The 18,711-nt window shown below is 38.6% G+C and overlaps 1 protein-coding gene across 1 annotated transcript in view; it reads right to left on the bottom strand.

Annotated features, from left to right (window-relative positions):
• Positions 1-2,505: 2,505 nt before the first annotated feature.
• The window catches only part of CFAP47 (cilia and flagella associated protein 47), a 761,390-nt gene continuing 745,184 nt past the window's right edge, over positions 2,506-18,711 (bottom strand). Inside the window, exons 64-65 of the mRNA XM_032799255.2 lie at positions 3,301-4,499; positions 2,506-3,003 (exon numbers count right to left, since the gene is read on the bottom strand). Coding sequence (XP_032655146.1) covers positions 4,290-4,499 — 210 coding nt within the window. The 3' untranslated portion in view covers positions 2,506-3,003; positions 3,301-4,289. The remainder of the gene's footprint in view (positions 3,004-3,300; positions 4,500-18,711) is intronic.

Here is an 18,711-nt window from a genome sequence, read left to right as displayed (position 1 = left end):
CATTTCCTCCTATGGCTGGACTGAATCTTTACATATATTAAGATGGGTTTGTGAGTGAGCTATTCCTTCTTTCACTCTCTTGTCCTTCTAAAGGGGAGCTGAAGATGAGAAAAGAGTAACAGCCAAAGTAAAGCACTTTATCCTGTCCTTTCTCTTCAGCAGGTCTTTGGCACTACTTGCTTGTAATGGGTGGAGGTGGTATTGAAGTTTGGAGCTGTCACTCTTACCCTGTTAGATTATTGTTGTAATACTATACATGAGCTATGAGACATTGCATCTTCCTCCTCCTTAGAAATAACTCTTTGGAAAGACTTTTCTACTGTAGGTCTCCTTTCAGGACAAATCACTAGTTTCTAACACTACCCTATAACAAAGGTAGTTCTTGAGGACTTCTTTCCTTAGCCCTGAACCTCTACAGCAATTGCTCTTTGGGGCCATCTATCTCCAAATTTTTGCTTGTATTCTTACAGTGGTAGGTCTAATGGCTTGTATTCTTACAGTGGTAGGTCTAATGCTGCTTTCCAGCCTGAAGCAGCATTTTTTGTGTCATTTCAGGTGCCAGCTTCCTTTTAACAACCTTTACCATGACGAAGCCAAGTTGGCCTAGTGAAATTCTTTATAGAGTGCTTCTAACAAGTAATACTGATCTACCCAGAAAACCTTCTGGCACCCTTTCCAGAGATTACGATGTACAATTCTAAGACACTTGTAAACACTAGTGACATCACATTCCTTGATTATATACAGGGGAAAGTAGTCCCTTTTTGTTACAAAGAGCTAATTTTTATCACATCACCTCTGGACGTAGAAAACATGAAGCTAGGAAGTGTAAGGAAACTCATTATTAATATAGCAACAGTCTATGTAATCTATCTATCATATTGTGGATGCTAGCAGAATACAAATGATCTATCTGTTGCAAAAAAGTTGCCCTCAGTTCTTTCACTCTGTTAGATACTATGACAAGTAACATCAAGCAAGGCATATGGCTGATTGTGTGTAACCCATGAGTGAATTTGAATATGTGGAAAATCTATAAACTAGTTCAGGATTCCCAGGAAGGAAATTTTAATGTTAGTACAAAATGTATTAAACTGAAACACTGTATAGAACATAGCTGTGAGGTCATCTTTATGGCCTGTGTGTGTTTATGATGGTGCTTATGCCATATGTACAGATTAGACCTGTTAGATAAATACCACGTTTACCAAATAATCATAGAATCAGTTCCTTTATTTCTGTAATCCTGGATGAACTGCATTTATTTTCACCTTGAATTACCTCATCTGCACTTTGCTCACTAATCCATCTCTGTCAGGATTACATTTTCACACACTTTGAACATCTTGCAAACAGCTGTCATTTAAAAAAAAATGTTTTGCTCAGGTAAAAGCAAGCCTTGAAAAAGACCAATAATCAGTCCCGAATAATGGAATTTAAATTCCAATCTCTCCCTTCCCAACATACACTTGTTTTATTTTACTACAGTGATAGATCTTTCCAAATGACATATAGGGTAGGTCTACACTGCGGGCAGGAGCGGTACCAGAGTTTCTGGCGCCCTAGGCAGAATTCAGGGGGCGGCATTTTGTGCGAGCTTCCGGTTCCACTCCCATTATGCCACCAAAGAAGGACCCTCCGCCGAAATGCCGCAGGCGACAGCGGCAGTCATTGAGCTGCTCAATTGCCTGCCGCTGTTTTCTGCGGCACGTCGGCAGAAGGTCCTTCATCGGTGGCTAGACAGGAGCGGAACTGGAAGCTCCCGCGTGCCCCGTGGGGAGCGCACAAAATGTCGCCCCCCAAATCCTGGCGCCCTAGGCGACCACCTAGAGTCTCCCAATGGAAGTGCCGGCCCTGACTGCGGGGTTAAGTCAATCTACGTTGTACAACTCCAGTTAAGTGAATAATGTAGCTGGTATCAATGTACCTTAGGTCGACTTACTGCGGTGTCTACATGCGCTGGGTCAATAGGAGAAACTCTCCCGTTGCCTTACCTTATGCTTCTCGTTCCGGTGAAGTACTGGAGATGACAAGAGCGTGATTAGCGGTTGATTTAGCGGGTCTTCACTAAACCCGCTAAATCAACCCCTCCTCTGCAGTGGATTGACTGCTGCAGCGTCGATCCACTAGTAAGTGGAGACAAGCCCATAGCAACGTCTCTACGCCTGGCAGCTCATGAGATATTGTACCTCACAACTACAACATCTTTTTATAAATAAAAAAATATTTTAGATACATTTTAGCAGTACTAATTTCTCTTCTTCTACCTTTACATTTGAATTCACAGGGCCAGATTCTAGTCTATGCTTATGTAACTTACGGTCTTCAGTGGAGTTACTCTTGATTTTATACTGGTGTCCTGTCAGAATCAGGTGCACTGTATTTAAGACCAAGGGATTAAAAAGTAGTAATAACTATTATATAACAGTCTAAAACTTTTTCATAAGAGCATTTCTGTAAAATATGTGGCATAAACAAAACACATTTAGCACATTGTGGTAAAAGGATTTTATTGGTGCTTTTTTTTGCACTGACCTACATAAGTCTTTTATAGTTTCACCAGCCCTGAGTAATGATGGTCATTCTATACATGGGCCAGTAAAACACATGCAATTGCCACATCATTTTGTATTCTGTATCTAAATCACACCATTGAAAACAAGGGAATAGTTACAATTAGCAGTCTATTAAGTGTTGGTAGTGCATATGAATAAAGAAAGCCCTTGAAGACTCGAGGTCACTTGCCAAATTGTTTCTTTCAAACAAAGATTAATTGGACGTCATCTCCCACATTATATCCAGGTGCAAAGACAATCTACACACTGCAACACCAAACTTTTTCTTTAACTAATCATTTTTGACTGTACATGGAAGTATAGCATGACTGACAGTTCTAGTTTAATAAAGGAAATAAAATCTGAACAGCCATCCTCACTAATTTTTCATGTAGTTTCGATTTTGGAATTAGTACAATATGTTTTGAATGGATGTGTAGAAAGTTTGCTTAACACTGGCCAGGTCTACACTATGCGGTAAAATCGATTTTAGATACGCAATTTCAGCTACGAGAATAGCGTAGCTGAAGTCGAATATCTAAAATCGATTTACTCACCCGTCTTCACCGCGCGGGATCGATGTCCGCGGCTCGCCATGTCGATTCCAGAACTCCGTTGGGGTTGGAGGAGTTCCAGAATCGATATAAGCGCGCTCAGGGATCGATATATCCCGTCTAGAGCAGACGCGATATATCGATCCCCGAGCAATCGATTTTAACACGCCGATATGGCACGTAGTCTAGACGTGCCCACTGTGAGGTAAGTTTTACTTCCTGTTTACCGCTCTTCCACTCCCCCTCACACTCGTTTTTGTGTGTAGTAATCTAACCTTGGCTTGTATAATGCAGAGAAATTTAAATTCAGTGAAATACTCCATATTTTCCAAAGCATTAGAATCAGAAAACCATTCAGACTATGATCATATGCTGTGTGAACCACTTTAACTTTATCAGACTGCTGCAAACTCTGTGTAAGTGATTTATCTTGAAAGAAATCAGAGGCTGACTTGTTTACTTTTGCGTGGATATAGTGCTGAGTGAGTGATAGAGCACTATGTGCAAAACTGTAGTGTCTCCTATTAAAACCTTACTAAAACTGTGAAGTGCTTTAGTAAGCCTAGCATTAGCCCAAAGCCCCAAATTCTTACGTTTTTTTCCAAATCTGTTTTGCCCAAATTAAAGGAACTCACTGCTATGCTATAAAGCAATTTGTATGATACATTTCATATTTAAAAACTTCCTTGTACAAATTTAAAATCCTTTTGTATTTTCCACTGAAAAAAATATAATATGCATCTATTTTAACATTCATAAAAACCCAAACTTCAGGTAAATTTAAGATAAATTCTTATAATAGAAAAACCCTTAAAACCTAATCCAAGGCACATTAATTTTATGAGTAAAGGTAAGAAACTTCAAATCCTACATCTAGTTGAGAAAGGAACATCTTAAAGCTCCAGAAAAGTGATAGTTTTCACCAGAAACACTCTAATTTTTTACTATAAGTGTGCTACCAAATAAACAATATTGAACTAACCTCGAGGGTTAAAGGCCTTTTTCATCAGATAGACCTTTCTTCAAGACAGAAAGAAATACATTTCGTTCCCCATTACCACCATCAAAGCAGGATGGTCTTAAAATATCAAGATATTATGTATAATTTTAAAATAAGTCTTCCTTGGGTCTTTATAAAAGATTACTTTTCCACAGATGGTAAATTAAGACCAATATAGTTTTATTTTGTTCTTAAGACCAGCGGTGCACCTTTGACAGGGGAGGATACACCAGTGGTAATTAGCTTCAGATTTTCACGTAAAAAGTTGCGCTGTTGAACTGTGGCTGATCTCATGTAACCACTAGTAGAAACTACTTTTGCTGACGCAGTAGGTGGTGTGGTCTGTGGAAGCAGCCCATTGATCTTGTATGTCCATTGCATTGACGCTGTCTGAAAACAAAGAGGAGAGATCTGATATAAAGCAGTCATGGCCTAATACCTTGAAATATATAATAGCTATTTAACACAATGCTTTTAACTAAAAAGCCATTTGTTGTCCTCCATGTAGGGTACCTGAAAGTCACAAAACCAGAACTGCACCCACAGAGAAAAAAAACATCATCATGTAAAACTAGGAAGAGCAATTGATTTTATGAGCTAAGGGTAGTGCACTAAAAAAGACACACAGCCTAGCCCTCTAGGTGATCCACAGGTTTCTTTTTATAGCGAATAACAGTCATGTATGTTCTTTTGAAAGAGCTATTTCACAGCATGATGTGAATGAAAGGAATGAATGGGTTGCTAGGTTTATCTATACACTAGAATTTAATTGTGGCTCTTGTAATAAATGATATTCTAAGTTTTGGTGACTAGTTGGGTCAAGATCGTTAATACATTGAGTCCTACTTTTGTAGTTATGTTATGGAAAGTGGAGCTATGGACTTATATTGCAAACTGTAGTTTAGGAATCTTTACGTGAATTGAACATTACATTCTTTACCTCCTTTATGTATATTTTTACGTAGGCAGCAGTGACCCAGCCAGGCATCATCTAGTTGTGTAGTATATATTTCTGTGTCCAATTGGCAGTCATCTCCTGTAGTGCTTGTGTTTATTAAGGCAGCATGGTTCTTCCTGTCATCCCATATATGTATGCTCAAACAGCACTGATCATGTGGTTAATTGCCTCTTATAGGCATTGATCATGTAGTTAGTTAATTCTTATGTGCATGTCAAAACTTCAGTGCTCTCTTATCTCCTATACCTATCTGTGACTCTCAAGGCAGAATTACGATTGCAGTCATTTCCTGTATGTATGTGTCTGGCTAGGCAGGATCTTGCAGTCATTTCTTCAATATCTGTGCCTAAACTGCCTTAATTTTTAGAGGCATTCCCTCCCTCTGAGTCATTTTAGTACTATCCTTCCTGTCATTATGTGTGTGTGTGCGCGCATACAGTAAGCATCTTTCAATTATTTCCCCTGCAACTAATTGTCAATTCATTGATCTATAGGTTCCTGTTGCCTTTTGCCCTTAAACTCAAGCCTGGATTACTACAAAATGTCTTAATTGTGAGATCTTTTGATGGGGTTGGAATAGTGTGACCAGGCTCTGCACCAGGCTAAAAGAATGGCCTGGTGTAGAGCCTAGTGTAGATGATAGTCCCCCTTTCTCTCTGCTTTGTGATCTATGGCTGCAGTAACACCTACATAGCTGCTTTGGGGGAAGGGGGGGCAGTAACCAGGGATTGTAACATGTCTCCCTCTCCCCTACTCCTCCAAAAAAGAGAAAACAAGATGATATAGAATCTTCTCCTCTCTCCCACTTCCAGTAACAAGGGTTTTATTACTAAAGATAATTAACATTTAGATAGTACTTTATGCATTTACTGTGCTGAACAAGCATTAAATGATCCTCACCACACCATTTAGATGTTATAAATAGGCTTGGAAGGATTAGATTTTTATCTCTAAATGTTGATTTCACCCAACAAACACAAAGCACCAAGAAAAGAAATTTCCATTGATAACAAAAGAAATTTACAGAGTGGCAAAGTAACAAAAATGCTGCTTGAGAATTTACTAGCCTTTGATTTAAGGATAACATGGAGGAGATATTATATTTTATTTTTTATGATCGTTTGATTTAAGAATATTTATTTTTGTATATTTAGATATGATGCTGGCAATTTGTGTTTTAAAGTTTTAACTTTTTTTGAATCTGTCTGTCTGCTGTCATTAAATAATTGTCTGACACCTCCCATAATTTTCAAAACTGAGAATTGGGTCGATTGCATTCCCTAAGGAACTCAGAAGATCAGTGTCAGAATCAGACTTAGAACTCAAGTGTTACTCCCGATTGTATGCTGATTCCACTAGACTATGCTGCTTGTAGGACAGCCTGCTTCATTAGCTGTGTAGCCTATGCAGTCTTCCTACCATGGGCATTGTTGGAGGACTTTTGACAGCTGTATAGTGTCTGTGCTCCAGGATTGGGCATGCTTTCTTTCTTTAGATCTGAGTAGGATTTCCCAGCCTCAATTTGACTGAAAATATAAAATAAATAAAACCCTCATACCAAACATGGATCATCCAATACATATGTGATCAAACATTCCCAGAGTATGCAATGTTAATTCTATAATTATTTAATGAATATGGCCTGGATAAACCACTAACAAATAAACTAAGAGGAAGATTAGGTCTTCTCCATCTCTCATTTCCACTAAAGCATCCCATGTTTGTAACGATACACATGAAGACAATTAGAGGGATGTGAGAAGTGGGGCACACAAAAAGATATTTATCTGTTTCTAGTTTGTCATCAGTCTTATGGTTTGCTGTTCATAACAGATTTCAGATATCAATAATTTTTATTTCTAGAGTCAATGCAATAATACTTCCTCATGACATTAACTGCCATCCTGCCACTGCTAAAGTATATATTAGATTTGACTTGCAATTATTTGCTTATGTTCCTGTCACAGATAACTAGTGTTCACAGGTTCCAGGGCATTAGAATGTATGCTTTTCGGGGCAGGAGCTGTCATTTATAATATGGTTGTACAGCTCAACCCAGTTGTGACTTCTAGATGCTACTACAATATAAAAAGGAGCATTAACATTAAATATTTTATGAAAATAATCTCCAAAATTAAACAAGAAGCTTAACTGCGAATGTGTTTTATCTATGCTCAAAAGCTTGTCTCTCTCACCAACAGAAGTTGTTCCAAACAAAGATATTACCTCACCCACCTTGTCTCACTAAGAGAGGAAGCAGCCTCTCCTGCTGAATCTTTAATATCAGAACATCTTTCCATTTATAGGGAATGTTTTTTTGAAAATGGTTGGCTTTAAAATTAGCACTCTTGACTTTACATGAGGTGTTAAATTAATTACCTATGCTAAACAGAATTATTCTGCAAAAGTCATGATATTTCTGGGATATACAAACACCAAAATAAAGCATAATATCATTAGATCTTTCATCATGCATGTATAATATTTTTTTAAATAACCCCTCATTATCATTCTACTAAAATCTGAATCAAAACCTAATTTTATATTGTGTTATTATATATAACAAACTGAGTAGTTAATCCTTATCCTAAACCCTATTTAATACTATACATTGATGGACCTGCCTTCATTTTCTGAGAAGATAAATGCAGTCAAGAGCAGGTGCTGACAAAGCCAGCACCAGGACCTTATGTTCAAAGATAACTGTCATTTTTAAACAGAAATTTTCCTCTGTGGTTAGCTAATTGCCTTATTAACTCCAGCAGAAGGTGAAATGGTTTCTCTTTCTTCATTATGGCAGATTAACAATTTAGTTTGAAGAAAATTTAACCTCAGGATCATACTCATTGTGTGCATGATTCATTGAACAGTTCAAGGCTGGAGAAAAGATCTGATAAGGCTGGAGCAACTAAAATTTACATTGAGGTACAGAGTTGCTAAGAAATCATTCCTGCTCATAAAATCCATATGTGATGTAATTTTACAATCTGTAGTATTCCTATCTTGTTTTGGGCAGGGATTTAAGTCAAGCTGGCAGGTTCTATCAGCAATCAGTTTTATTACCCAGCAGTTTTTAAACATAAACTCTATTGCCTTGTGTTTTTTTGATATTTGATCATTACATATGCATGTTTATGTTCATTTCTGCTGTATTTCTAATGAAGTATATCATCCATTGTGCTGCCTTTTCATCAGTGCTCTCTACTAATGTGCATTGTTAACGAAATGGCAGTTACATACCTATTTTAGATTTGAAGTCAATAAAATACCATTGAATCATGTTCCTTCTGAGTTTCCTCCTCTTATTTAAGATGGAAAGAAATTTATAATCTGAAGAGAGATTTGGGATGGTTCTACTGTAATGTACTGAGACTAAGTATTCTTTAAAGATTGTTGTAGTCCATAATGAATTAAAAAAATAATGATTTAGGATTAAAAATTATAAAATGACCAAAACCAATTCCTTTCTTAATGGACTGTCATGATGAACTGTCTCTTTAGTTGTAGCTAATTTATAATCTGCAACAATGGTAGTTCACCTGGTATAAAAGTCCTGCTGTTAATCAAGGATTGAAGTAAATATGTCTTACTGTGAAATGATGTGTTTAAAAGGGGAGCCCCCTTTCTTGGATATAGAGTTTGCTGAAGGGGCAACTGCAATTATTTCTAACACTGCAAATTATACAGTACAGCTACCAAGGTCATTTGTTTAATACTGTACGTCAAATAACCCACCATTTACTACAGTTTTACTGATTATGAATATTCTGATCATCATGACACCTGCAGATTGGCCCAGTGAGAGAGACTTGAGCATGGAATGTTTGGGGAGTGAGGTTCAGACAAAGCATTTTTATTATTAAGTCTCAATTTATCTTACAGCATTAAATGTATTCTTCATTAGTGAAGGAATATCTGAAATTTGGTAGGTTCTTCAACCAGGATAATATGTGAAGGCGTTGATGTTGTGGTGGGGAAGACACACACTGCTTCTTTGACCTGGAAAGGTTTGCACCATATAATCCTACATCTCTTACTTGCACACGTAATCCCACTGATTCGCGTAAAAGTTACTGTGTCAGGTCCATATTTCCAAACAAAGAAACTTGCATCTTTTCTCTTTACTTAGTATTATGATGATGAGTTACAATAGGTACAACTGTATAGAGAATAGAATACAGACGAGTCTCATCTTACGCAGGGGTTCTGTTCTGCGGTTAGCGTGTAAAGCGAAAACCGCGTATAGTCAAAATTACATTGAGTTGAATGGCAGGCGAATCGCCAGCACTACAGTTACAGTATCAAAATTGTTGTTTTTCTCTTTCTCTTTTTTTTTTTTTTTTTTTTTGGTTTTTGCTGACCACGTAAAGCTGAAATTGCGCATGTTAAATGCGCGTAAGATGCGACAGACCTGTACTGACATTGAGGGTCACTAATGGAATTCTAAAGAAAGCACATTGATTAGACTAGGGTATTGTATTATAGATACAAAGGAATGTGTTCCTGAAAATAGTAATTGTCTAGTAATGAAAAAGGTATCTTTTTAAAAAGCTTGTGATCAATGCAATGTCTGTATCGTCTGCTCCATATTATCTTTGTTATTTTTGATTACATGGTTTGAAGCACTATGACCTCTTACTACTTCCAGTTTTCATGGGGCACTATGCATATTCATATGTCAGTTTTGACTACAGCACCTATTGAACTTTGGAACGGTTTACTGGAGTACCTTAACTATTTTGATTGGCTAAGTGTTTTTCTGTTATGATACACTAAGCCTTTTGTGGGGGCAGGCTGGATGTTGATAGTGGGAACTCTTCAGGTAGCAATGAGGAGAAAGGTGAGCAGGAAAGAAGGAGTGGAGGAGAAATGTATCTTATTTTTAAAAACACAAGAAAAAGAAAGTATAGAATCACCACACACAAGCCTAATGTCACTTTGCTCATATATTGCTGCCCTTTTCCCCAATTTTTTTCTTTGACTGCTGAAATCATATGTTCATCATGGCTAAGAATGTTTCCTGTGTTCTGTGAGGTTATTAGCAGACTTTGGGTTTATTAAATAACAGGCCTATAAGTAGACTTATTCCATACTGTAGATCCATACAGCTACTAAGCTATCAAATAGACAACAGATTTTTATGAGCTTTGCAAATTTATGATAAGAGTTGAAAGATGGCACGTTTCTAATCAATGAACACTTATAAGACAATAAGTTGCTCCTGCCAAGAGCAATTCGATGATGCAGCTTTCCTGTACTTTTCCCACAATTATTTTTAGCCCCATTCATAGACTAGAAAGCAACTGGGCTTAAGTAAATTCTCACACCTGGGCATCCTGTAGTATGATGTCTACTTTGGATGTTCATGCTGTGCTATGATGTGGGTCAAATGCAGCAAATCAGAATCCAGCAGTAGATTTCTGAAGATCTGTGACAGCACAAGCCACAAATCTGAGAACAGGAATAAGCTCAAACACACTTAGTACCTTGCAATGAGACTCAAAATCTGGTGAAATAAAAACTTGCTGTTTTTTATTTTGATCTTACCAGGACCAAGGGCAAGTCAACATTTCCACCCAATATTGACATTACTGAAAGGTAAAACTTCAAATGAACTGCATAAGTAGGACAAGCAGTTATAGCCTGAAATCAAGGTGGGAAAAGTTCAGTTTAGAAATTTGGAAGAATACTAATTACTTAATGGAAAAGATCAGCCAGGCAGCTGAAAGTGCTGCAAAGATGGCCACACTGCAATTTAAGTATTTCTCCCTCCCCTCAGATTCTGTGAAAAGCACGAGGAAAAGTGCCAGTTTTAAAAATAGGCAGACAATGGGAATGACAAATTTATGAATCCTACTAATGACGCCAATTTTCTTTTTATAAAAACCTAACATCTGAACGCTATCGCCTCCCCACAACAGCACATAACCTGCCACATTCTGCTTTTTTAATTTGAGGGTATATATGTGAGGTGGGGATGAGGACTTTTGAGGAGGAGGACACACTCACACCCACACCCACTTAAAATCTGGTGTTACTAAGAAGTACGGAAATTAGATTAATGAAAATGAATCTACTGTGACATGGAGATTACTTTGATACAAGTAGAAATCTCTCAGTGTGGTAGAATTGGCAGAGTGACTCCATTAAAAGTCAGAGGAATTACTCTGGATTTACACCATTGCAATAGAGAGCATACAAACATCACAGTAGGCGTGCACAAAGGGAGGAAGAAAGGTCTTGGGATAAGATACTGATCAAAATAAGCACTAATTTTGTTTTTATACTACTCTAAATTAATATGAATTCTGTTAAATTATGGTAACTAACCAGTGTGGAAGGAAAAGCACCTAGGTACTGAGAACAATGCATATACACATGTTTTTGAGCAGCTAGCTAACATGAAACAGTGTCATTTTCTCTTTCAAAATGCATGTCTGTGCACACAAGCTTATTAGAGCCCCACCTGGTTACCGTGACTTCCACGTTGCATCATCCATTTCCAGCATGGCATGACTAATGGCTTTGATGTGCTATCTTTCACAGGCTAAGCTAGTGATTATGCAGGAATAACAGTACAGAAGCCTGAATTCTTGAGAGCTTGATAACAGTAAATGCAATCTGGTTGACTCTGACATACATTTTATCATCCAAGGTTTATTTAGTTTGGCCTCTATTTTAGAATACCTCTGATGTACTCATCCATGAATTCCAAAGCAAGCTTTTGGATCGCCAGCAAAGCTTGGCACAGATCAGGACGTGGCTGAGAGAGAAGAGAGCAAAAGTAGCAGTATGCCAGCTTTACACACCTCATGGCTGCCTTAACTTGTGCTAGGCAGCAACTGCCCTTTATGGGTATGTCTGCACTGCACACTAAGCCCAGGATCTGACTCAGGTTTAAGTCCAAGCCCCGCGCACAGAATCAGCCTGACTTGTGGCAGCAAGCGCTCAGCACCTGGGTTTAAGGACCATGCTACAGGGATGGATCAGAGCCCGAGTTCTGCCGTGAGTTGGGTCCAAGCCCTGTCACTTTACAACATGCACACAGCTCAAGCTGCAGACCTGAGACAGAAGGTCTGAGCAGTACAGTATGGATGTGTTTGCATGGCTGTGCGACCTGGGTCCAGCAATTGTAAAACCAGGTGACCAATGCAGTTTGGTCCCTCAAGCACAGGCTCTGGTCCCACAGACCTGGGTTTACAGTGCAATGCAGACATACCTCACAAAGCCATTCTGGCAGCCAAGGACTGCCAGTGTACAAGGACGCTTCAGCCATGTGCCTACACAAGCTATGATTTCCCTGCACTGAGAGTATCCGGTTGGTACAATGCTAAGATGGCTTTGCGGTTGACACAAAGCAGCCCCAGTGTGTTCAGAATCTGGCTCTGAATTGTTTAAACCTAACAAATAGAGGAACTGTCAAATTCTCTGACATTTCTGCTGATGCTCATGTAAAAAACCCAATTCTCTTTGGTAAATTTCCATTTGGGCAGCTCCACCAAGAGTTCTTACACGAACTATCTTGTTGTTAAGGGAAAGTTCCTAGATGTATTGAAGGTTCACAGTGGAGCAATTATTTAAAATATTCTTTATGGATTATGTCAGTGTATTTCTCATTTCTAGCTGAATTTACTTAAGTTTTCTTTCAGGGCTACTGAAGCAACCACGATTAGTTTCTTCATTGGGTATTTTGTTATCTCTGTCTTTTTTTTTTTCATTCTTTGATCTACAGAACTCTATAAAAGCCTGAATTTTCCATATCAGTTTTACTGATTTTAAAATTTTCCTAGTCATGCTTAAGGCAATCGTCTAATATGAATTGTTTTAATATATTTTACTCCAAACAGCACTTCAGATTAACAATGTGGAAATGAAAGTTAAAGACTTTTTCAGTGCTTCAGCAAAGCAGTTAGTTTCTTGTTACAAGTAAATGAAACAAACAACCAGTAATTTTCTTCAGATTTTTTGGTATCCTTTAAGCCTAAGGACCAGATTTGCACAAAAAGTCAATGAAGTTTCATTATTTCAGTATATTGTTGTTAATACAATGTACATGCTAAACTCTAGTAAAGACAAGCCTGAATCTTTTTACACTAATAACTTGCTCTGGATTGAGTTTCTCAGCAGGGCAGCTAAAACAACAAATTTGCGTGTACAAAGCATGGCTTTAATGTCTTCAGCAAATGAGAAAAAGATGACTGTAGGATTTCTCTCTCTCCCGTCCAACCTTCCATTTCATTTTGCAATACAATTATAATGGCCACCATAAAACAAAGCATGAGTTTATACTGTCATCTCTGCTGCTTTACAGCCTAATTATCACAGCTCATTGAAGAGCATAAAAAATAGCAGTTTTGCTAGTCAACTATTTATAGAAATTAATAAAAAAAGTTAGTGTTGAGTCTGACTACACACCCGCAAAAACAGAGGAGTTTTACAGTGAAGATGCAGTAATCTCAACTACAGTAGCATCAGAATAGAGGTAATACTGAAAAAGAATAAAAATAGAAGGCATTTCCTCACTGTTTCTAAAAATAGTCTAAAACCACACCTAAAATCAATATACCAGTCTAGAAAAAAATCTATGCGAGAGGTTATGTAACTAGACATAACACAAATTGTATTTCAGTACACTAATAGCTATTTCCCCAAAGGACTGTGTGTGTGTGTGCGTGCGTGCGCATACGCACTATCCGCCTGGCTAAACTACACTTGGGAAGTGCACTGCAGTAGTGTAGCCAGGCTAGCTGCTCGAGTCCATACCCACAGTTCTGAGAGAAACAGTGCTGAAGACACTGGAGTGGCTAGCCTGTGTTACTGTTGCAAAACGGCTACTTTTAGCAAGCAAGCTTAATCAAAGCTAGCTGGGGTATGTCTACACATGCTGCTGTCGCACCTCCTGATTGCAATATTGACATACCCCTTGCTGCTTAACCCTGTCCAGAGTACATCTAAGTAACACAGGTATATACATCTAACGTTGCAATTAGACACTGGTGGCTGGCCTTTTTCCAGCTGACTCGGGCTCATGGGAATGCAGACTGTTTAACTGCAGTTTAGACTTCTGGGCTGAGGCTGGAGCCTGGACTCTAGGACCTTCCTTGCCACCTGAGACTGAAAATCTACGCTGCAGTTAAAGAGTCCTGCAGCCTGAGCCCTGCGAGCCCAAGGCAGCTGGCATCTGCCAGCTGCAGGTTTTTAATTGCTCTGTAGACATACCCAAAGTGGCAAAAACAGCCAGAGGTGAACACGAGAACTGATGCCTTGAGCTTTTTAGGAATTTTTCAACAAAACTTTTTTTTTTAAATGTGAATGCATCAAAACCAAAACTTGGTTTGCAGGAAAATTTCAAGTCCTGTGGGTGTCCTTGAATAGCCAATAATCCAGTGGTTAGGGCACTCACCAGAGATGCCAGAGGCTCAGCTTCAAGTCTCCTATCGGCCTTATTCAGTCCAGGGACTCGAATCTGGGTCGCCTACATCCCAGATGAGAGCCAAACCCATTGGGCTATAGAGTCAGTTCAGTTCACTCTCTCTCTCTCTCTCTCTCTCTCTGTGTCCCAGTGAATATTTAATTATTTATACACAGTGCAATAGCTCCAACCAAGGAGATTGAGAGAGACACCGACCCCAGAATAGGCAGTTGCCTGGCGGTTAGAGTTGTTTGTTTACAGCCAGGCTGAAGAGGATTTACATAATACCAGAATAACCATAACCCATTAACAACCTCCCTGACTCTGAATGTAGCAGATACATCCTGCTAAAATTAATGGCAACTCCAGCAAATATGCTTTGTCTACACTAGTGTTTCATAAATTTGAAGATCATACTTTGTTTTAAGTGACTACGTGGTCTCGACCGTTTTTGTCTAGGAGTGAAGAGTTCAAGGCCAGGTTCAGTATAAAGGAAATATTTTTTGAGAAATGACGTGGGACAATGTTGAAGCAGTCACTGCTCAAATACTTGAAATTCTGTGAGTACGTTGAGGTAAAAAGTTTGATACTACATTTTTGAGGTGCAGCTTGATTAATAGTGGGAAATAGGGATCACAAAAATATACTTTATTTTGGGATTATTTTCAATGGCAAAGGAACTTGTCATGTAGATGATGAACTTGCTCCCGTTGAAGTCAGTGTCAAAGATTTCACTATTATTAATTAATCCTGGACAAAAAAAAAGTTACCATGGATTTAAGTCTGAAAGTACGTATTTAAATAAATAAATAAAAATACAAGGATGTTGTAATTATCCCAAAACCTAGTATTATAAATAAAAGAAATTCAGAGTTAAGGGTACACTTGAAAAAATAAAACATTTTAAGTAAAAAATTAAAAAAAAATTAAAAAAAATTCAGGCATGCAAACCACCTTAATGCTGCTCTGCTGTGATGCCATGCAATAACCATGAGCGCTAATTCTAAACAATGCCCCCCCCCAAAAGAATGCTATCATGTAATATTTCAAATTTTGTTAAGATATGTGGTGTCAAACTGAAGTATCTTTCTTCTATTTTTATTTTTAAGGGCATATTCTTTGGTGGACCAAAGTAGCCTGAGCAAACAGGCCATTTAACCAGGATTCACAACTGCTTTGTCTCATCAGAGCAGTACAAAGCAGCTGAAATGTACTGGTGAGTCTGGCCCTTGATTTACAATTGACTTACTGGTTTCAGGGCTGTTTTAATGAAGAGGGCACTATGTGATGAGAGGGCAGGAAAAGCCCAGCACCTGAGTCCCAAAGTCTGAGTTTTAACGGGACCCCCTGAGTTCCTTTCTCAGTTCTCCTGGCAATGCTACTTCAGTATGCATGAGGCACCTTTCAGTTGACAGTGCCCAGACTACCATGCAGCCATGAAACCTTCACAGTGCATTGACAGTCAGGTCAGTTACTCTACCAATGGGGACTCCTGATACATGTTCAGTCTCCCTCATAACACTGGGTCCTTACAACCAATAGAACTGTTGCGTGCAAATTCGCTCAATAGGAAGGATGGCAATTGGTAGAGAATTACCTCTGAAGTCCCCATTGCCTCCACTTAATTTACACAAGCCTATCTATAATTTATATAGTCATAGCAATTACACACAACAATCATTAATAACCTAGCTGAATTACAACCAGATTTCTGCAACTGTATCTGATGTGTAAGATTTCTGTTAACTTTAACTAAGGCTACATTTTAGTCAAGGGTATGTTTAGTAAAAGTCATGGACAGGTCACAGGCAGTAAACAAAAATAAATGGCCCGTGACCTGTCCATGACTTCTACTATATACCCCTAACTAAAACTTGAGAAGGCGTGGTCCGGGGGCACCGTGGGTGCTCGGGGGGAGGGTTTGGCAGGGGCTCCCTACCTGGCTCTGCATGTCCCAGCAGCTGCTAGGTGACAGAGGGACCAGGGGGCTTTGCACGTTGCTCCTGCCACAAGTGCTGGCTGCGCAGCTCCCATTGGCCAGGAACTGCAGCCAATGGGAGCTGTGGGGGCAGGGCCTGCAGGTGCAGGCAGTGTGTGGACAAGCTGCAGGGCCATGCCAGTGAGAGCTGGAGAGTCCCCCACCCCGAGGTAACCCTTCCCTGCACCCTCAACCCCCTGCCCCTAGCCCTGAGCCCCCTTCCAAGCACCCAAACTGCTACTGGCCAAGGGGCTGGGTGGCGCGGGCAGCCCCTGAGCCAGCACCAGCTGCTGCAGAAGTCACAGAGGTCACGGAAAGTCACAGTGACTCTGTGACAGACTCACAGCCTTAACTTTAACTATATGGAACATTTGAGTCTGTGTTATTTCATAGTTAAGATGGTTTGGGACAAATCAGAGCCTGAGCCAGATGATAAATTTTTGTGAAGGACCCAGTTGTTAATTAATTTTAACTTTATGAACTAATTCACAAATTTACTTGTAAATTCTCTAAAAATTAATTCTGTACTCAGAGTATGTGCTATAGGTTTGAGAATACACTGTATTTTTTTCTATAAATCAAAATGATTGAATCCAATCTTCAATTGCAAAATGGAATTCAACCTTCACTACAGAGTTGCTGCTAGCACCTCCATATTTTAACATCTATATCCTGATGCCTAAAGGCCAAATTAGGCAGGGGTCCATTGTATTAGACGCTGTACAGACATATCATAAAGGTCAGAGAGCTCATTGATTTCAGTGGTGCAAAACTGGGCCTGAACATGCTTGACCTTGTAAGCATTAATAGCTGTCAACACACTCGTTGAGCTCATCAAGCTGGGTGGGACCTTTTAGGTCCTGATCCTGTAACCTGATCTGCGTGAGCAGACCCCTACACCTGGCTCCACTGACTTCAAGGGTTACAGTCCACCTGTGTGGGATTATAGTACAAAAGAGTGGGACCTTAATGAGCTATGTAAAGATGTTAGAGGGTTTGCTTTGGTAATTTAGGTAATTTTGGTAATTTAAAATTGTCAGTGGATCACTGAGGAATTTTGTTTAAAGTCGTCATCACTCATATTTTAAGTAAAATAAGATACATTTTTAACTCTCTTTAATGCACTTTTAAAAAAAAAGTAATTAGCCAAAGAATAATAAGAAGTAGCCATTTGTGCATGCCCTCCACAGCTGGTTACAAAGTAGACTGATCATGTGGAGATCACGTATAAAATCAGGGTTCCAAATAAGGAACTTTTGGAAAGGAGACGGGTGGGTTAGGAAGCTAATATTAAAAGCCAAATTCATTCCTGGTGCAACTCCACTGCAGTGAAAGAAGTTAAACCAAAGATGGATTTGGCCTGGCGCTTTTAAATGCAAAAATGACTACAAATGTGAATTAAGCATTGACTACAAATGTGAATTAAGCATTGAGTTCTGACATTTATGTTTGAATTTTCTGACCTCTGTCAATTTGTGTCACATAACATTAACATTATTTAAACCTTATTAAATATAAAAGAATCTAGAGAACTAATTCAGTCAAAATTCCTTTCTCTTTACAAAAGAACAAGAGAGAGAAAGCTCACCACCCTGTTTACGTGAAAGGAATGAATGAATCAAACCTCTAATCAGGTAAAAGGAAACTAGGATAACGGATCAAGGACCTCTACATTTTCCTAGATTTCATATTTTATATTCAACATTTTCCAAGTTGTCTCAGAAAGACCAAATTAAGGTGAACTGTAGTAATTATTTTAGCCAATATATCTTATCATTTTATCCAGTAATTTGTCTTTCAGTTTCTTTGGTTTTAAGCATCTTATTTTCTAGCTATAGAACTGTTTAATTAGCTTGTGATTTAGTAGCCTAATAGTGCCAGAATTTGGTAAAGAGTTTCAAAACACCATTCCTGGGAAGATGAGAAACTTTCAGACTCTTGCTTCTATATATGAATACATAAACTTAGGCCCTTTTTATCCCTTGCTCACAAACCCTCTATCTATATAATAAAATACCAAGATTGTCACTTCTGTCTGAGTCATTGTGAAGTAATGGAAACAGCGAGAAGCATGACTGTGAGCTCTTTTTTGTTTAGAATATCACCAGGTTCAATCATCCAATTTTCAAATTCTCGACCATTTTCAGTTTTTTACAATTTACATATTATACCTGTATGATAGCACATGCTTTTTTTCATCTAGTTAAAAATTAACTTGATCATTTTCTTTCCTTCTGATGACACTTTTTTGACG

The sequence above is a fragment of the Chelonoidis abingdonii genome, chromosome 1 (assembly GCF_003597395.2).
Source record: "Chelonoidis abingdonii isolate Lonesome George chromosome 1, CheloAbing_2.0, whole genome shotgun sequence".
NCBI lineage: Eukaryota > Metazoa > Chordata > Testudines > Testudinidae > Chelonoidis > Chelonoidis abingdonii.
This window is presented reverse-complemented; position numbering and strand designations above follow the sequence as displayed.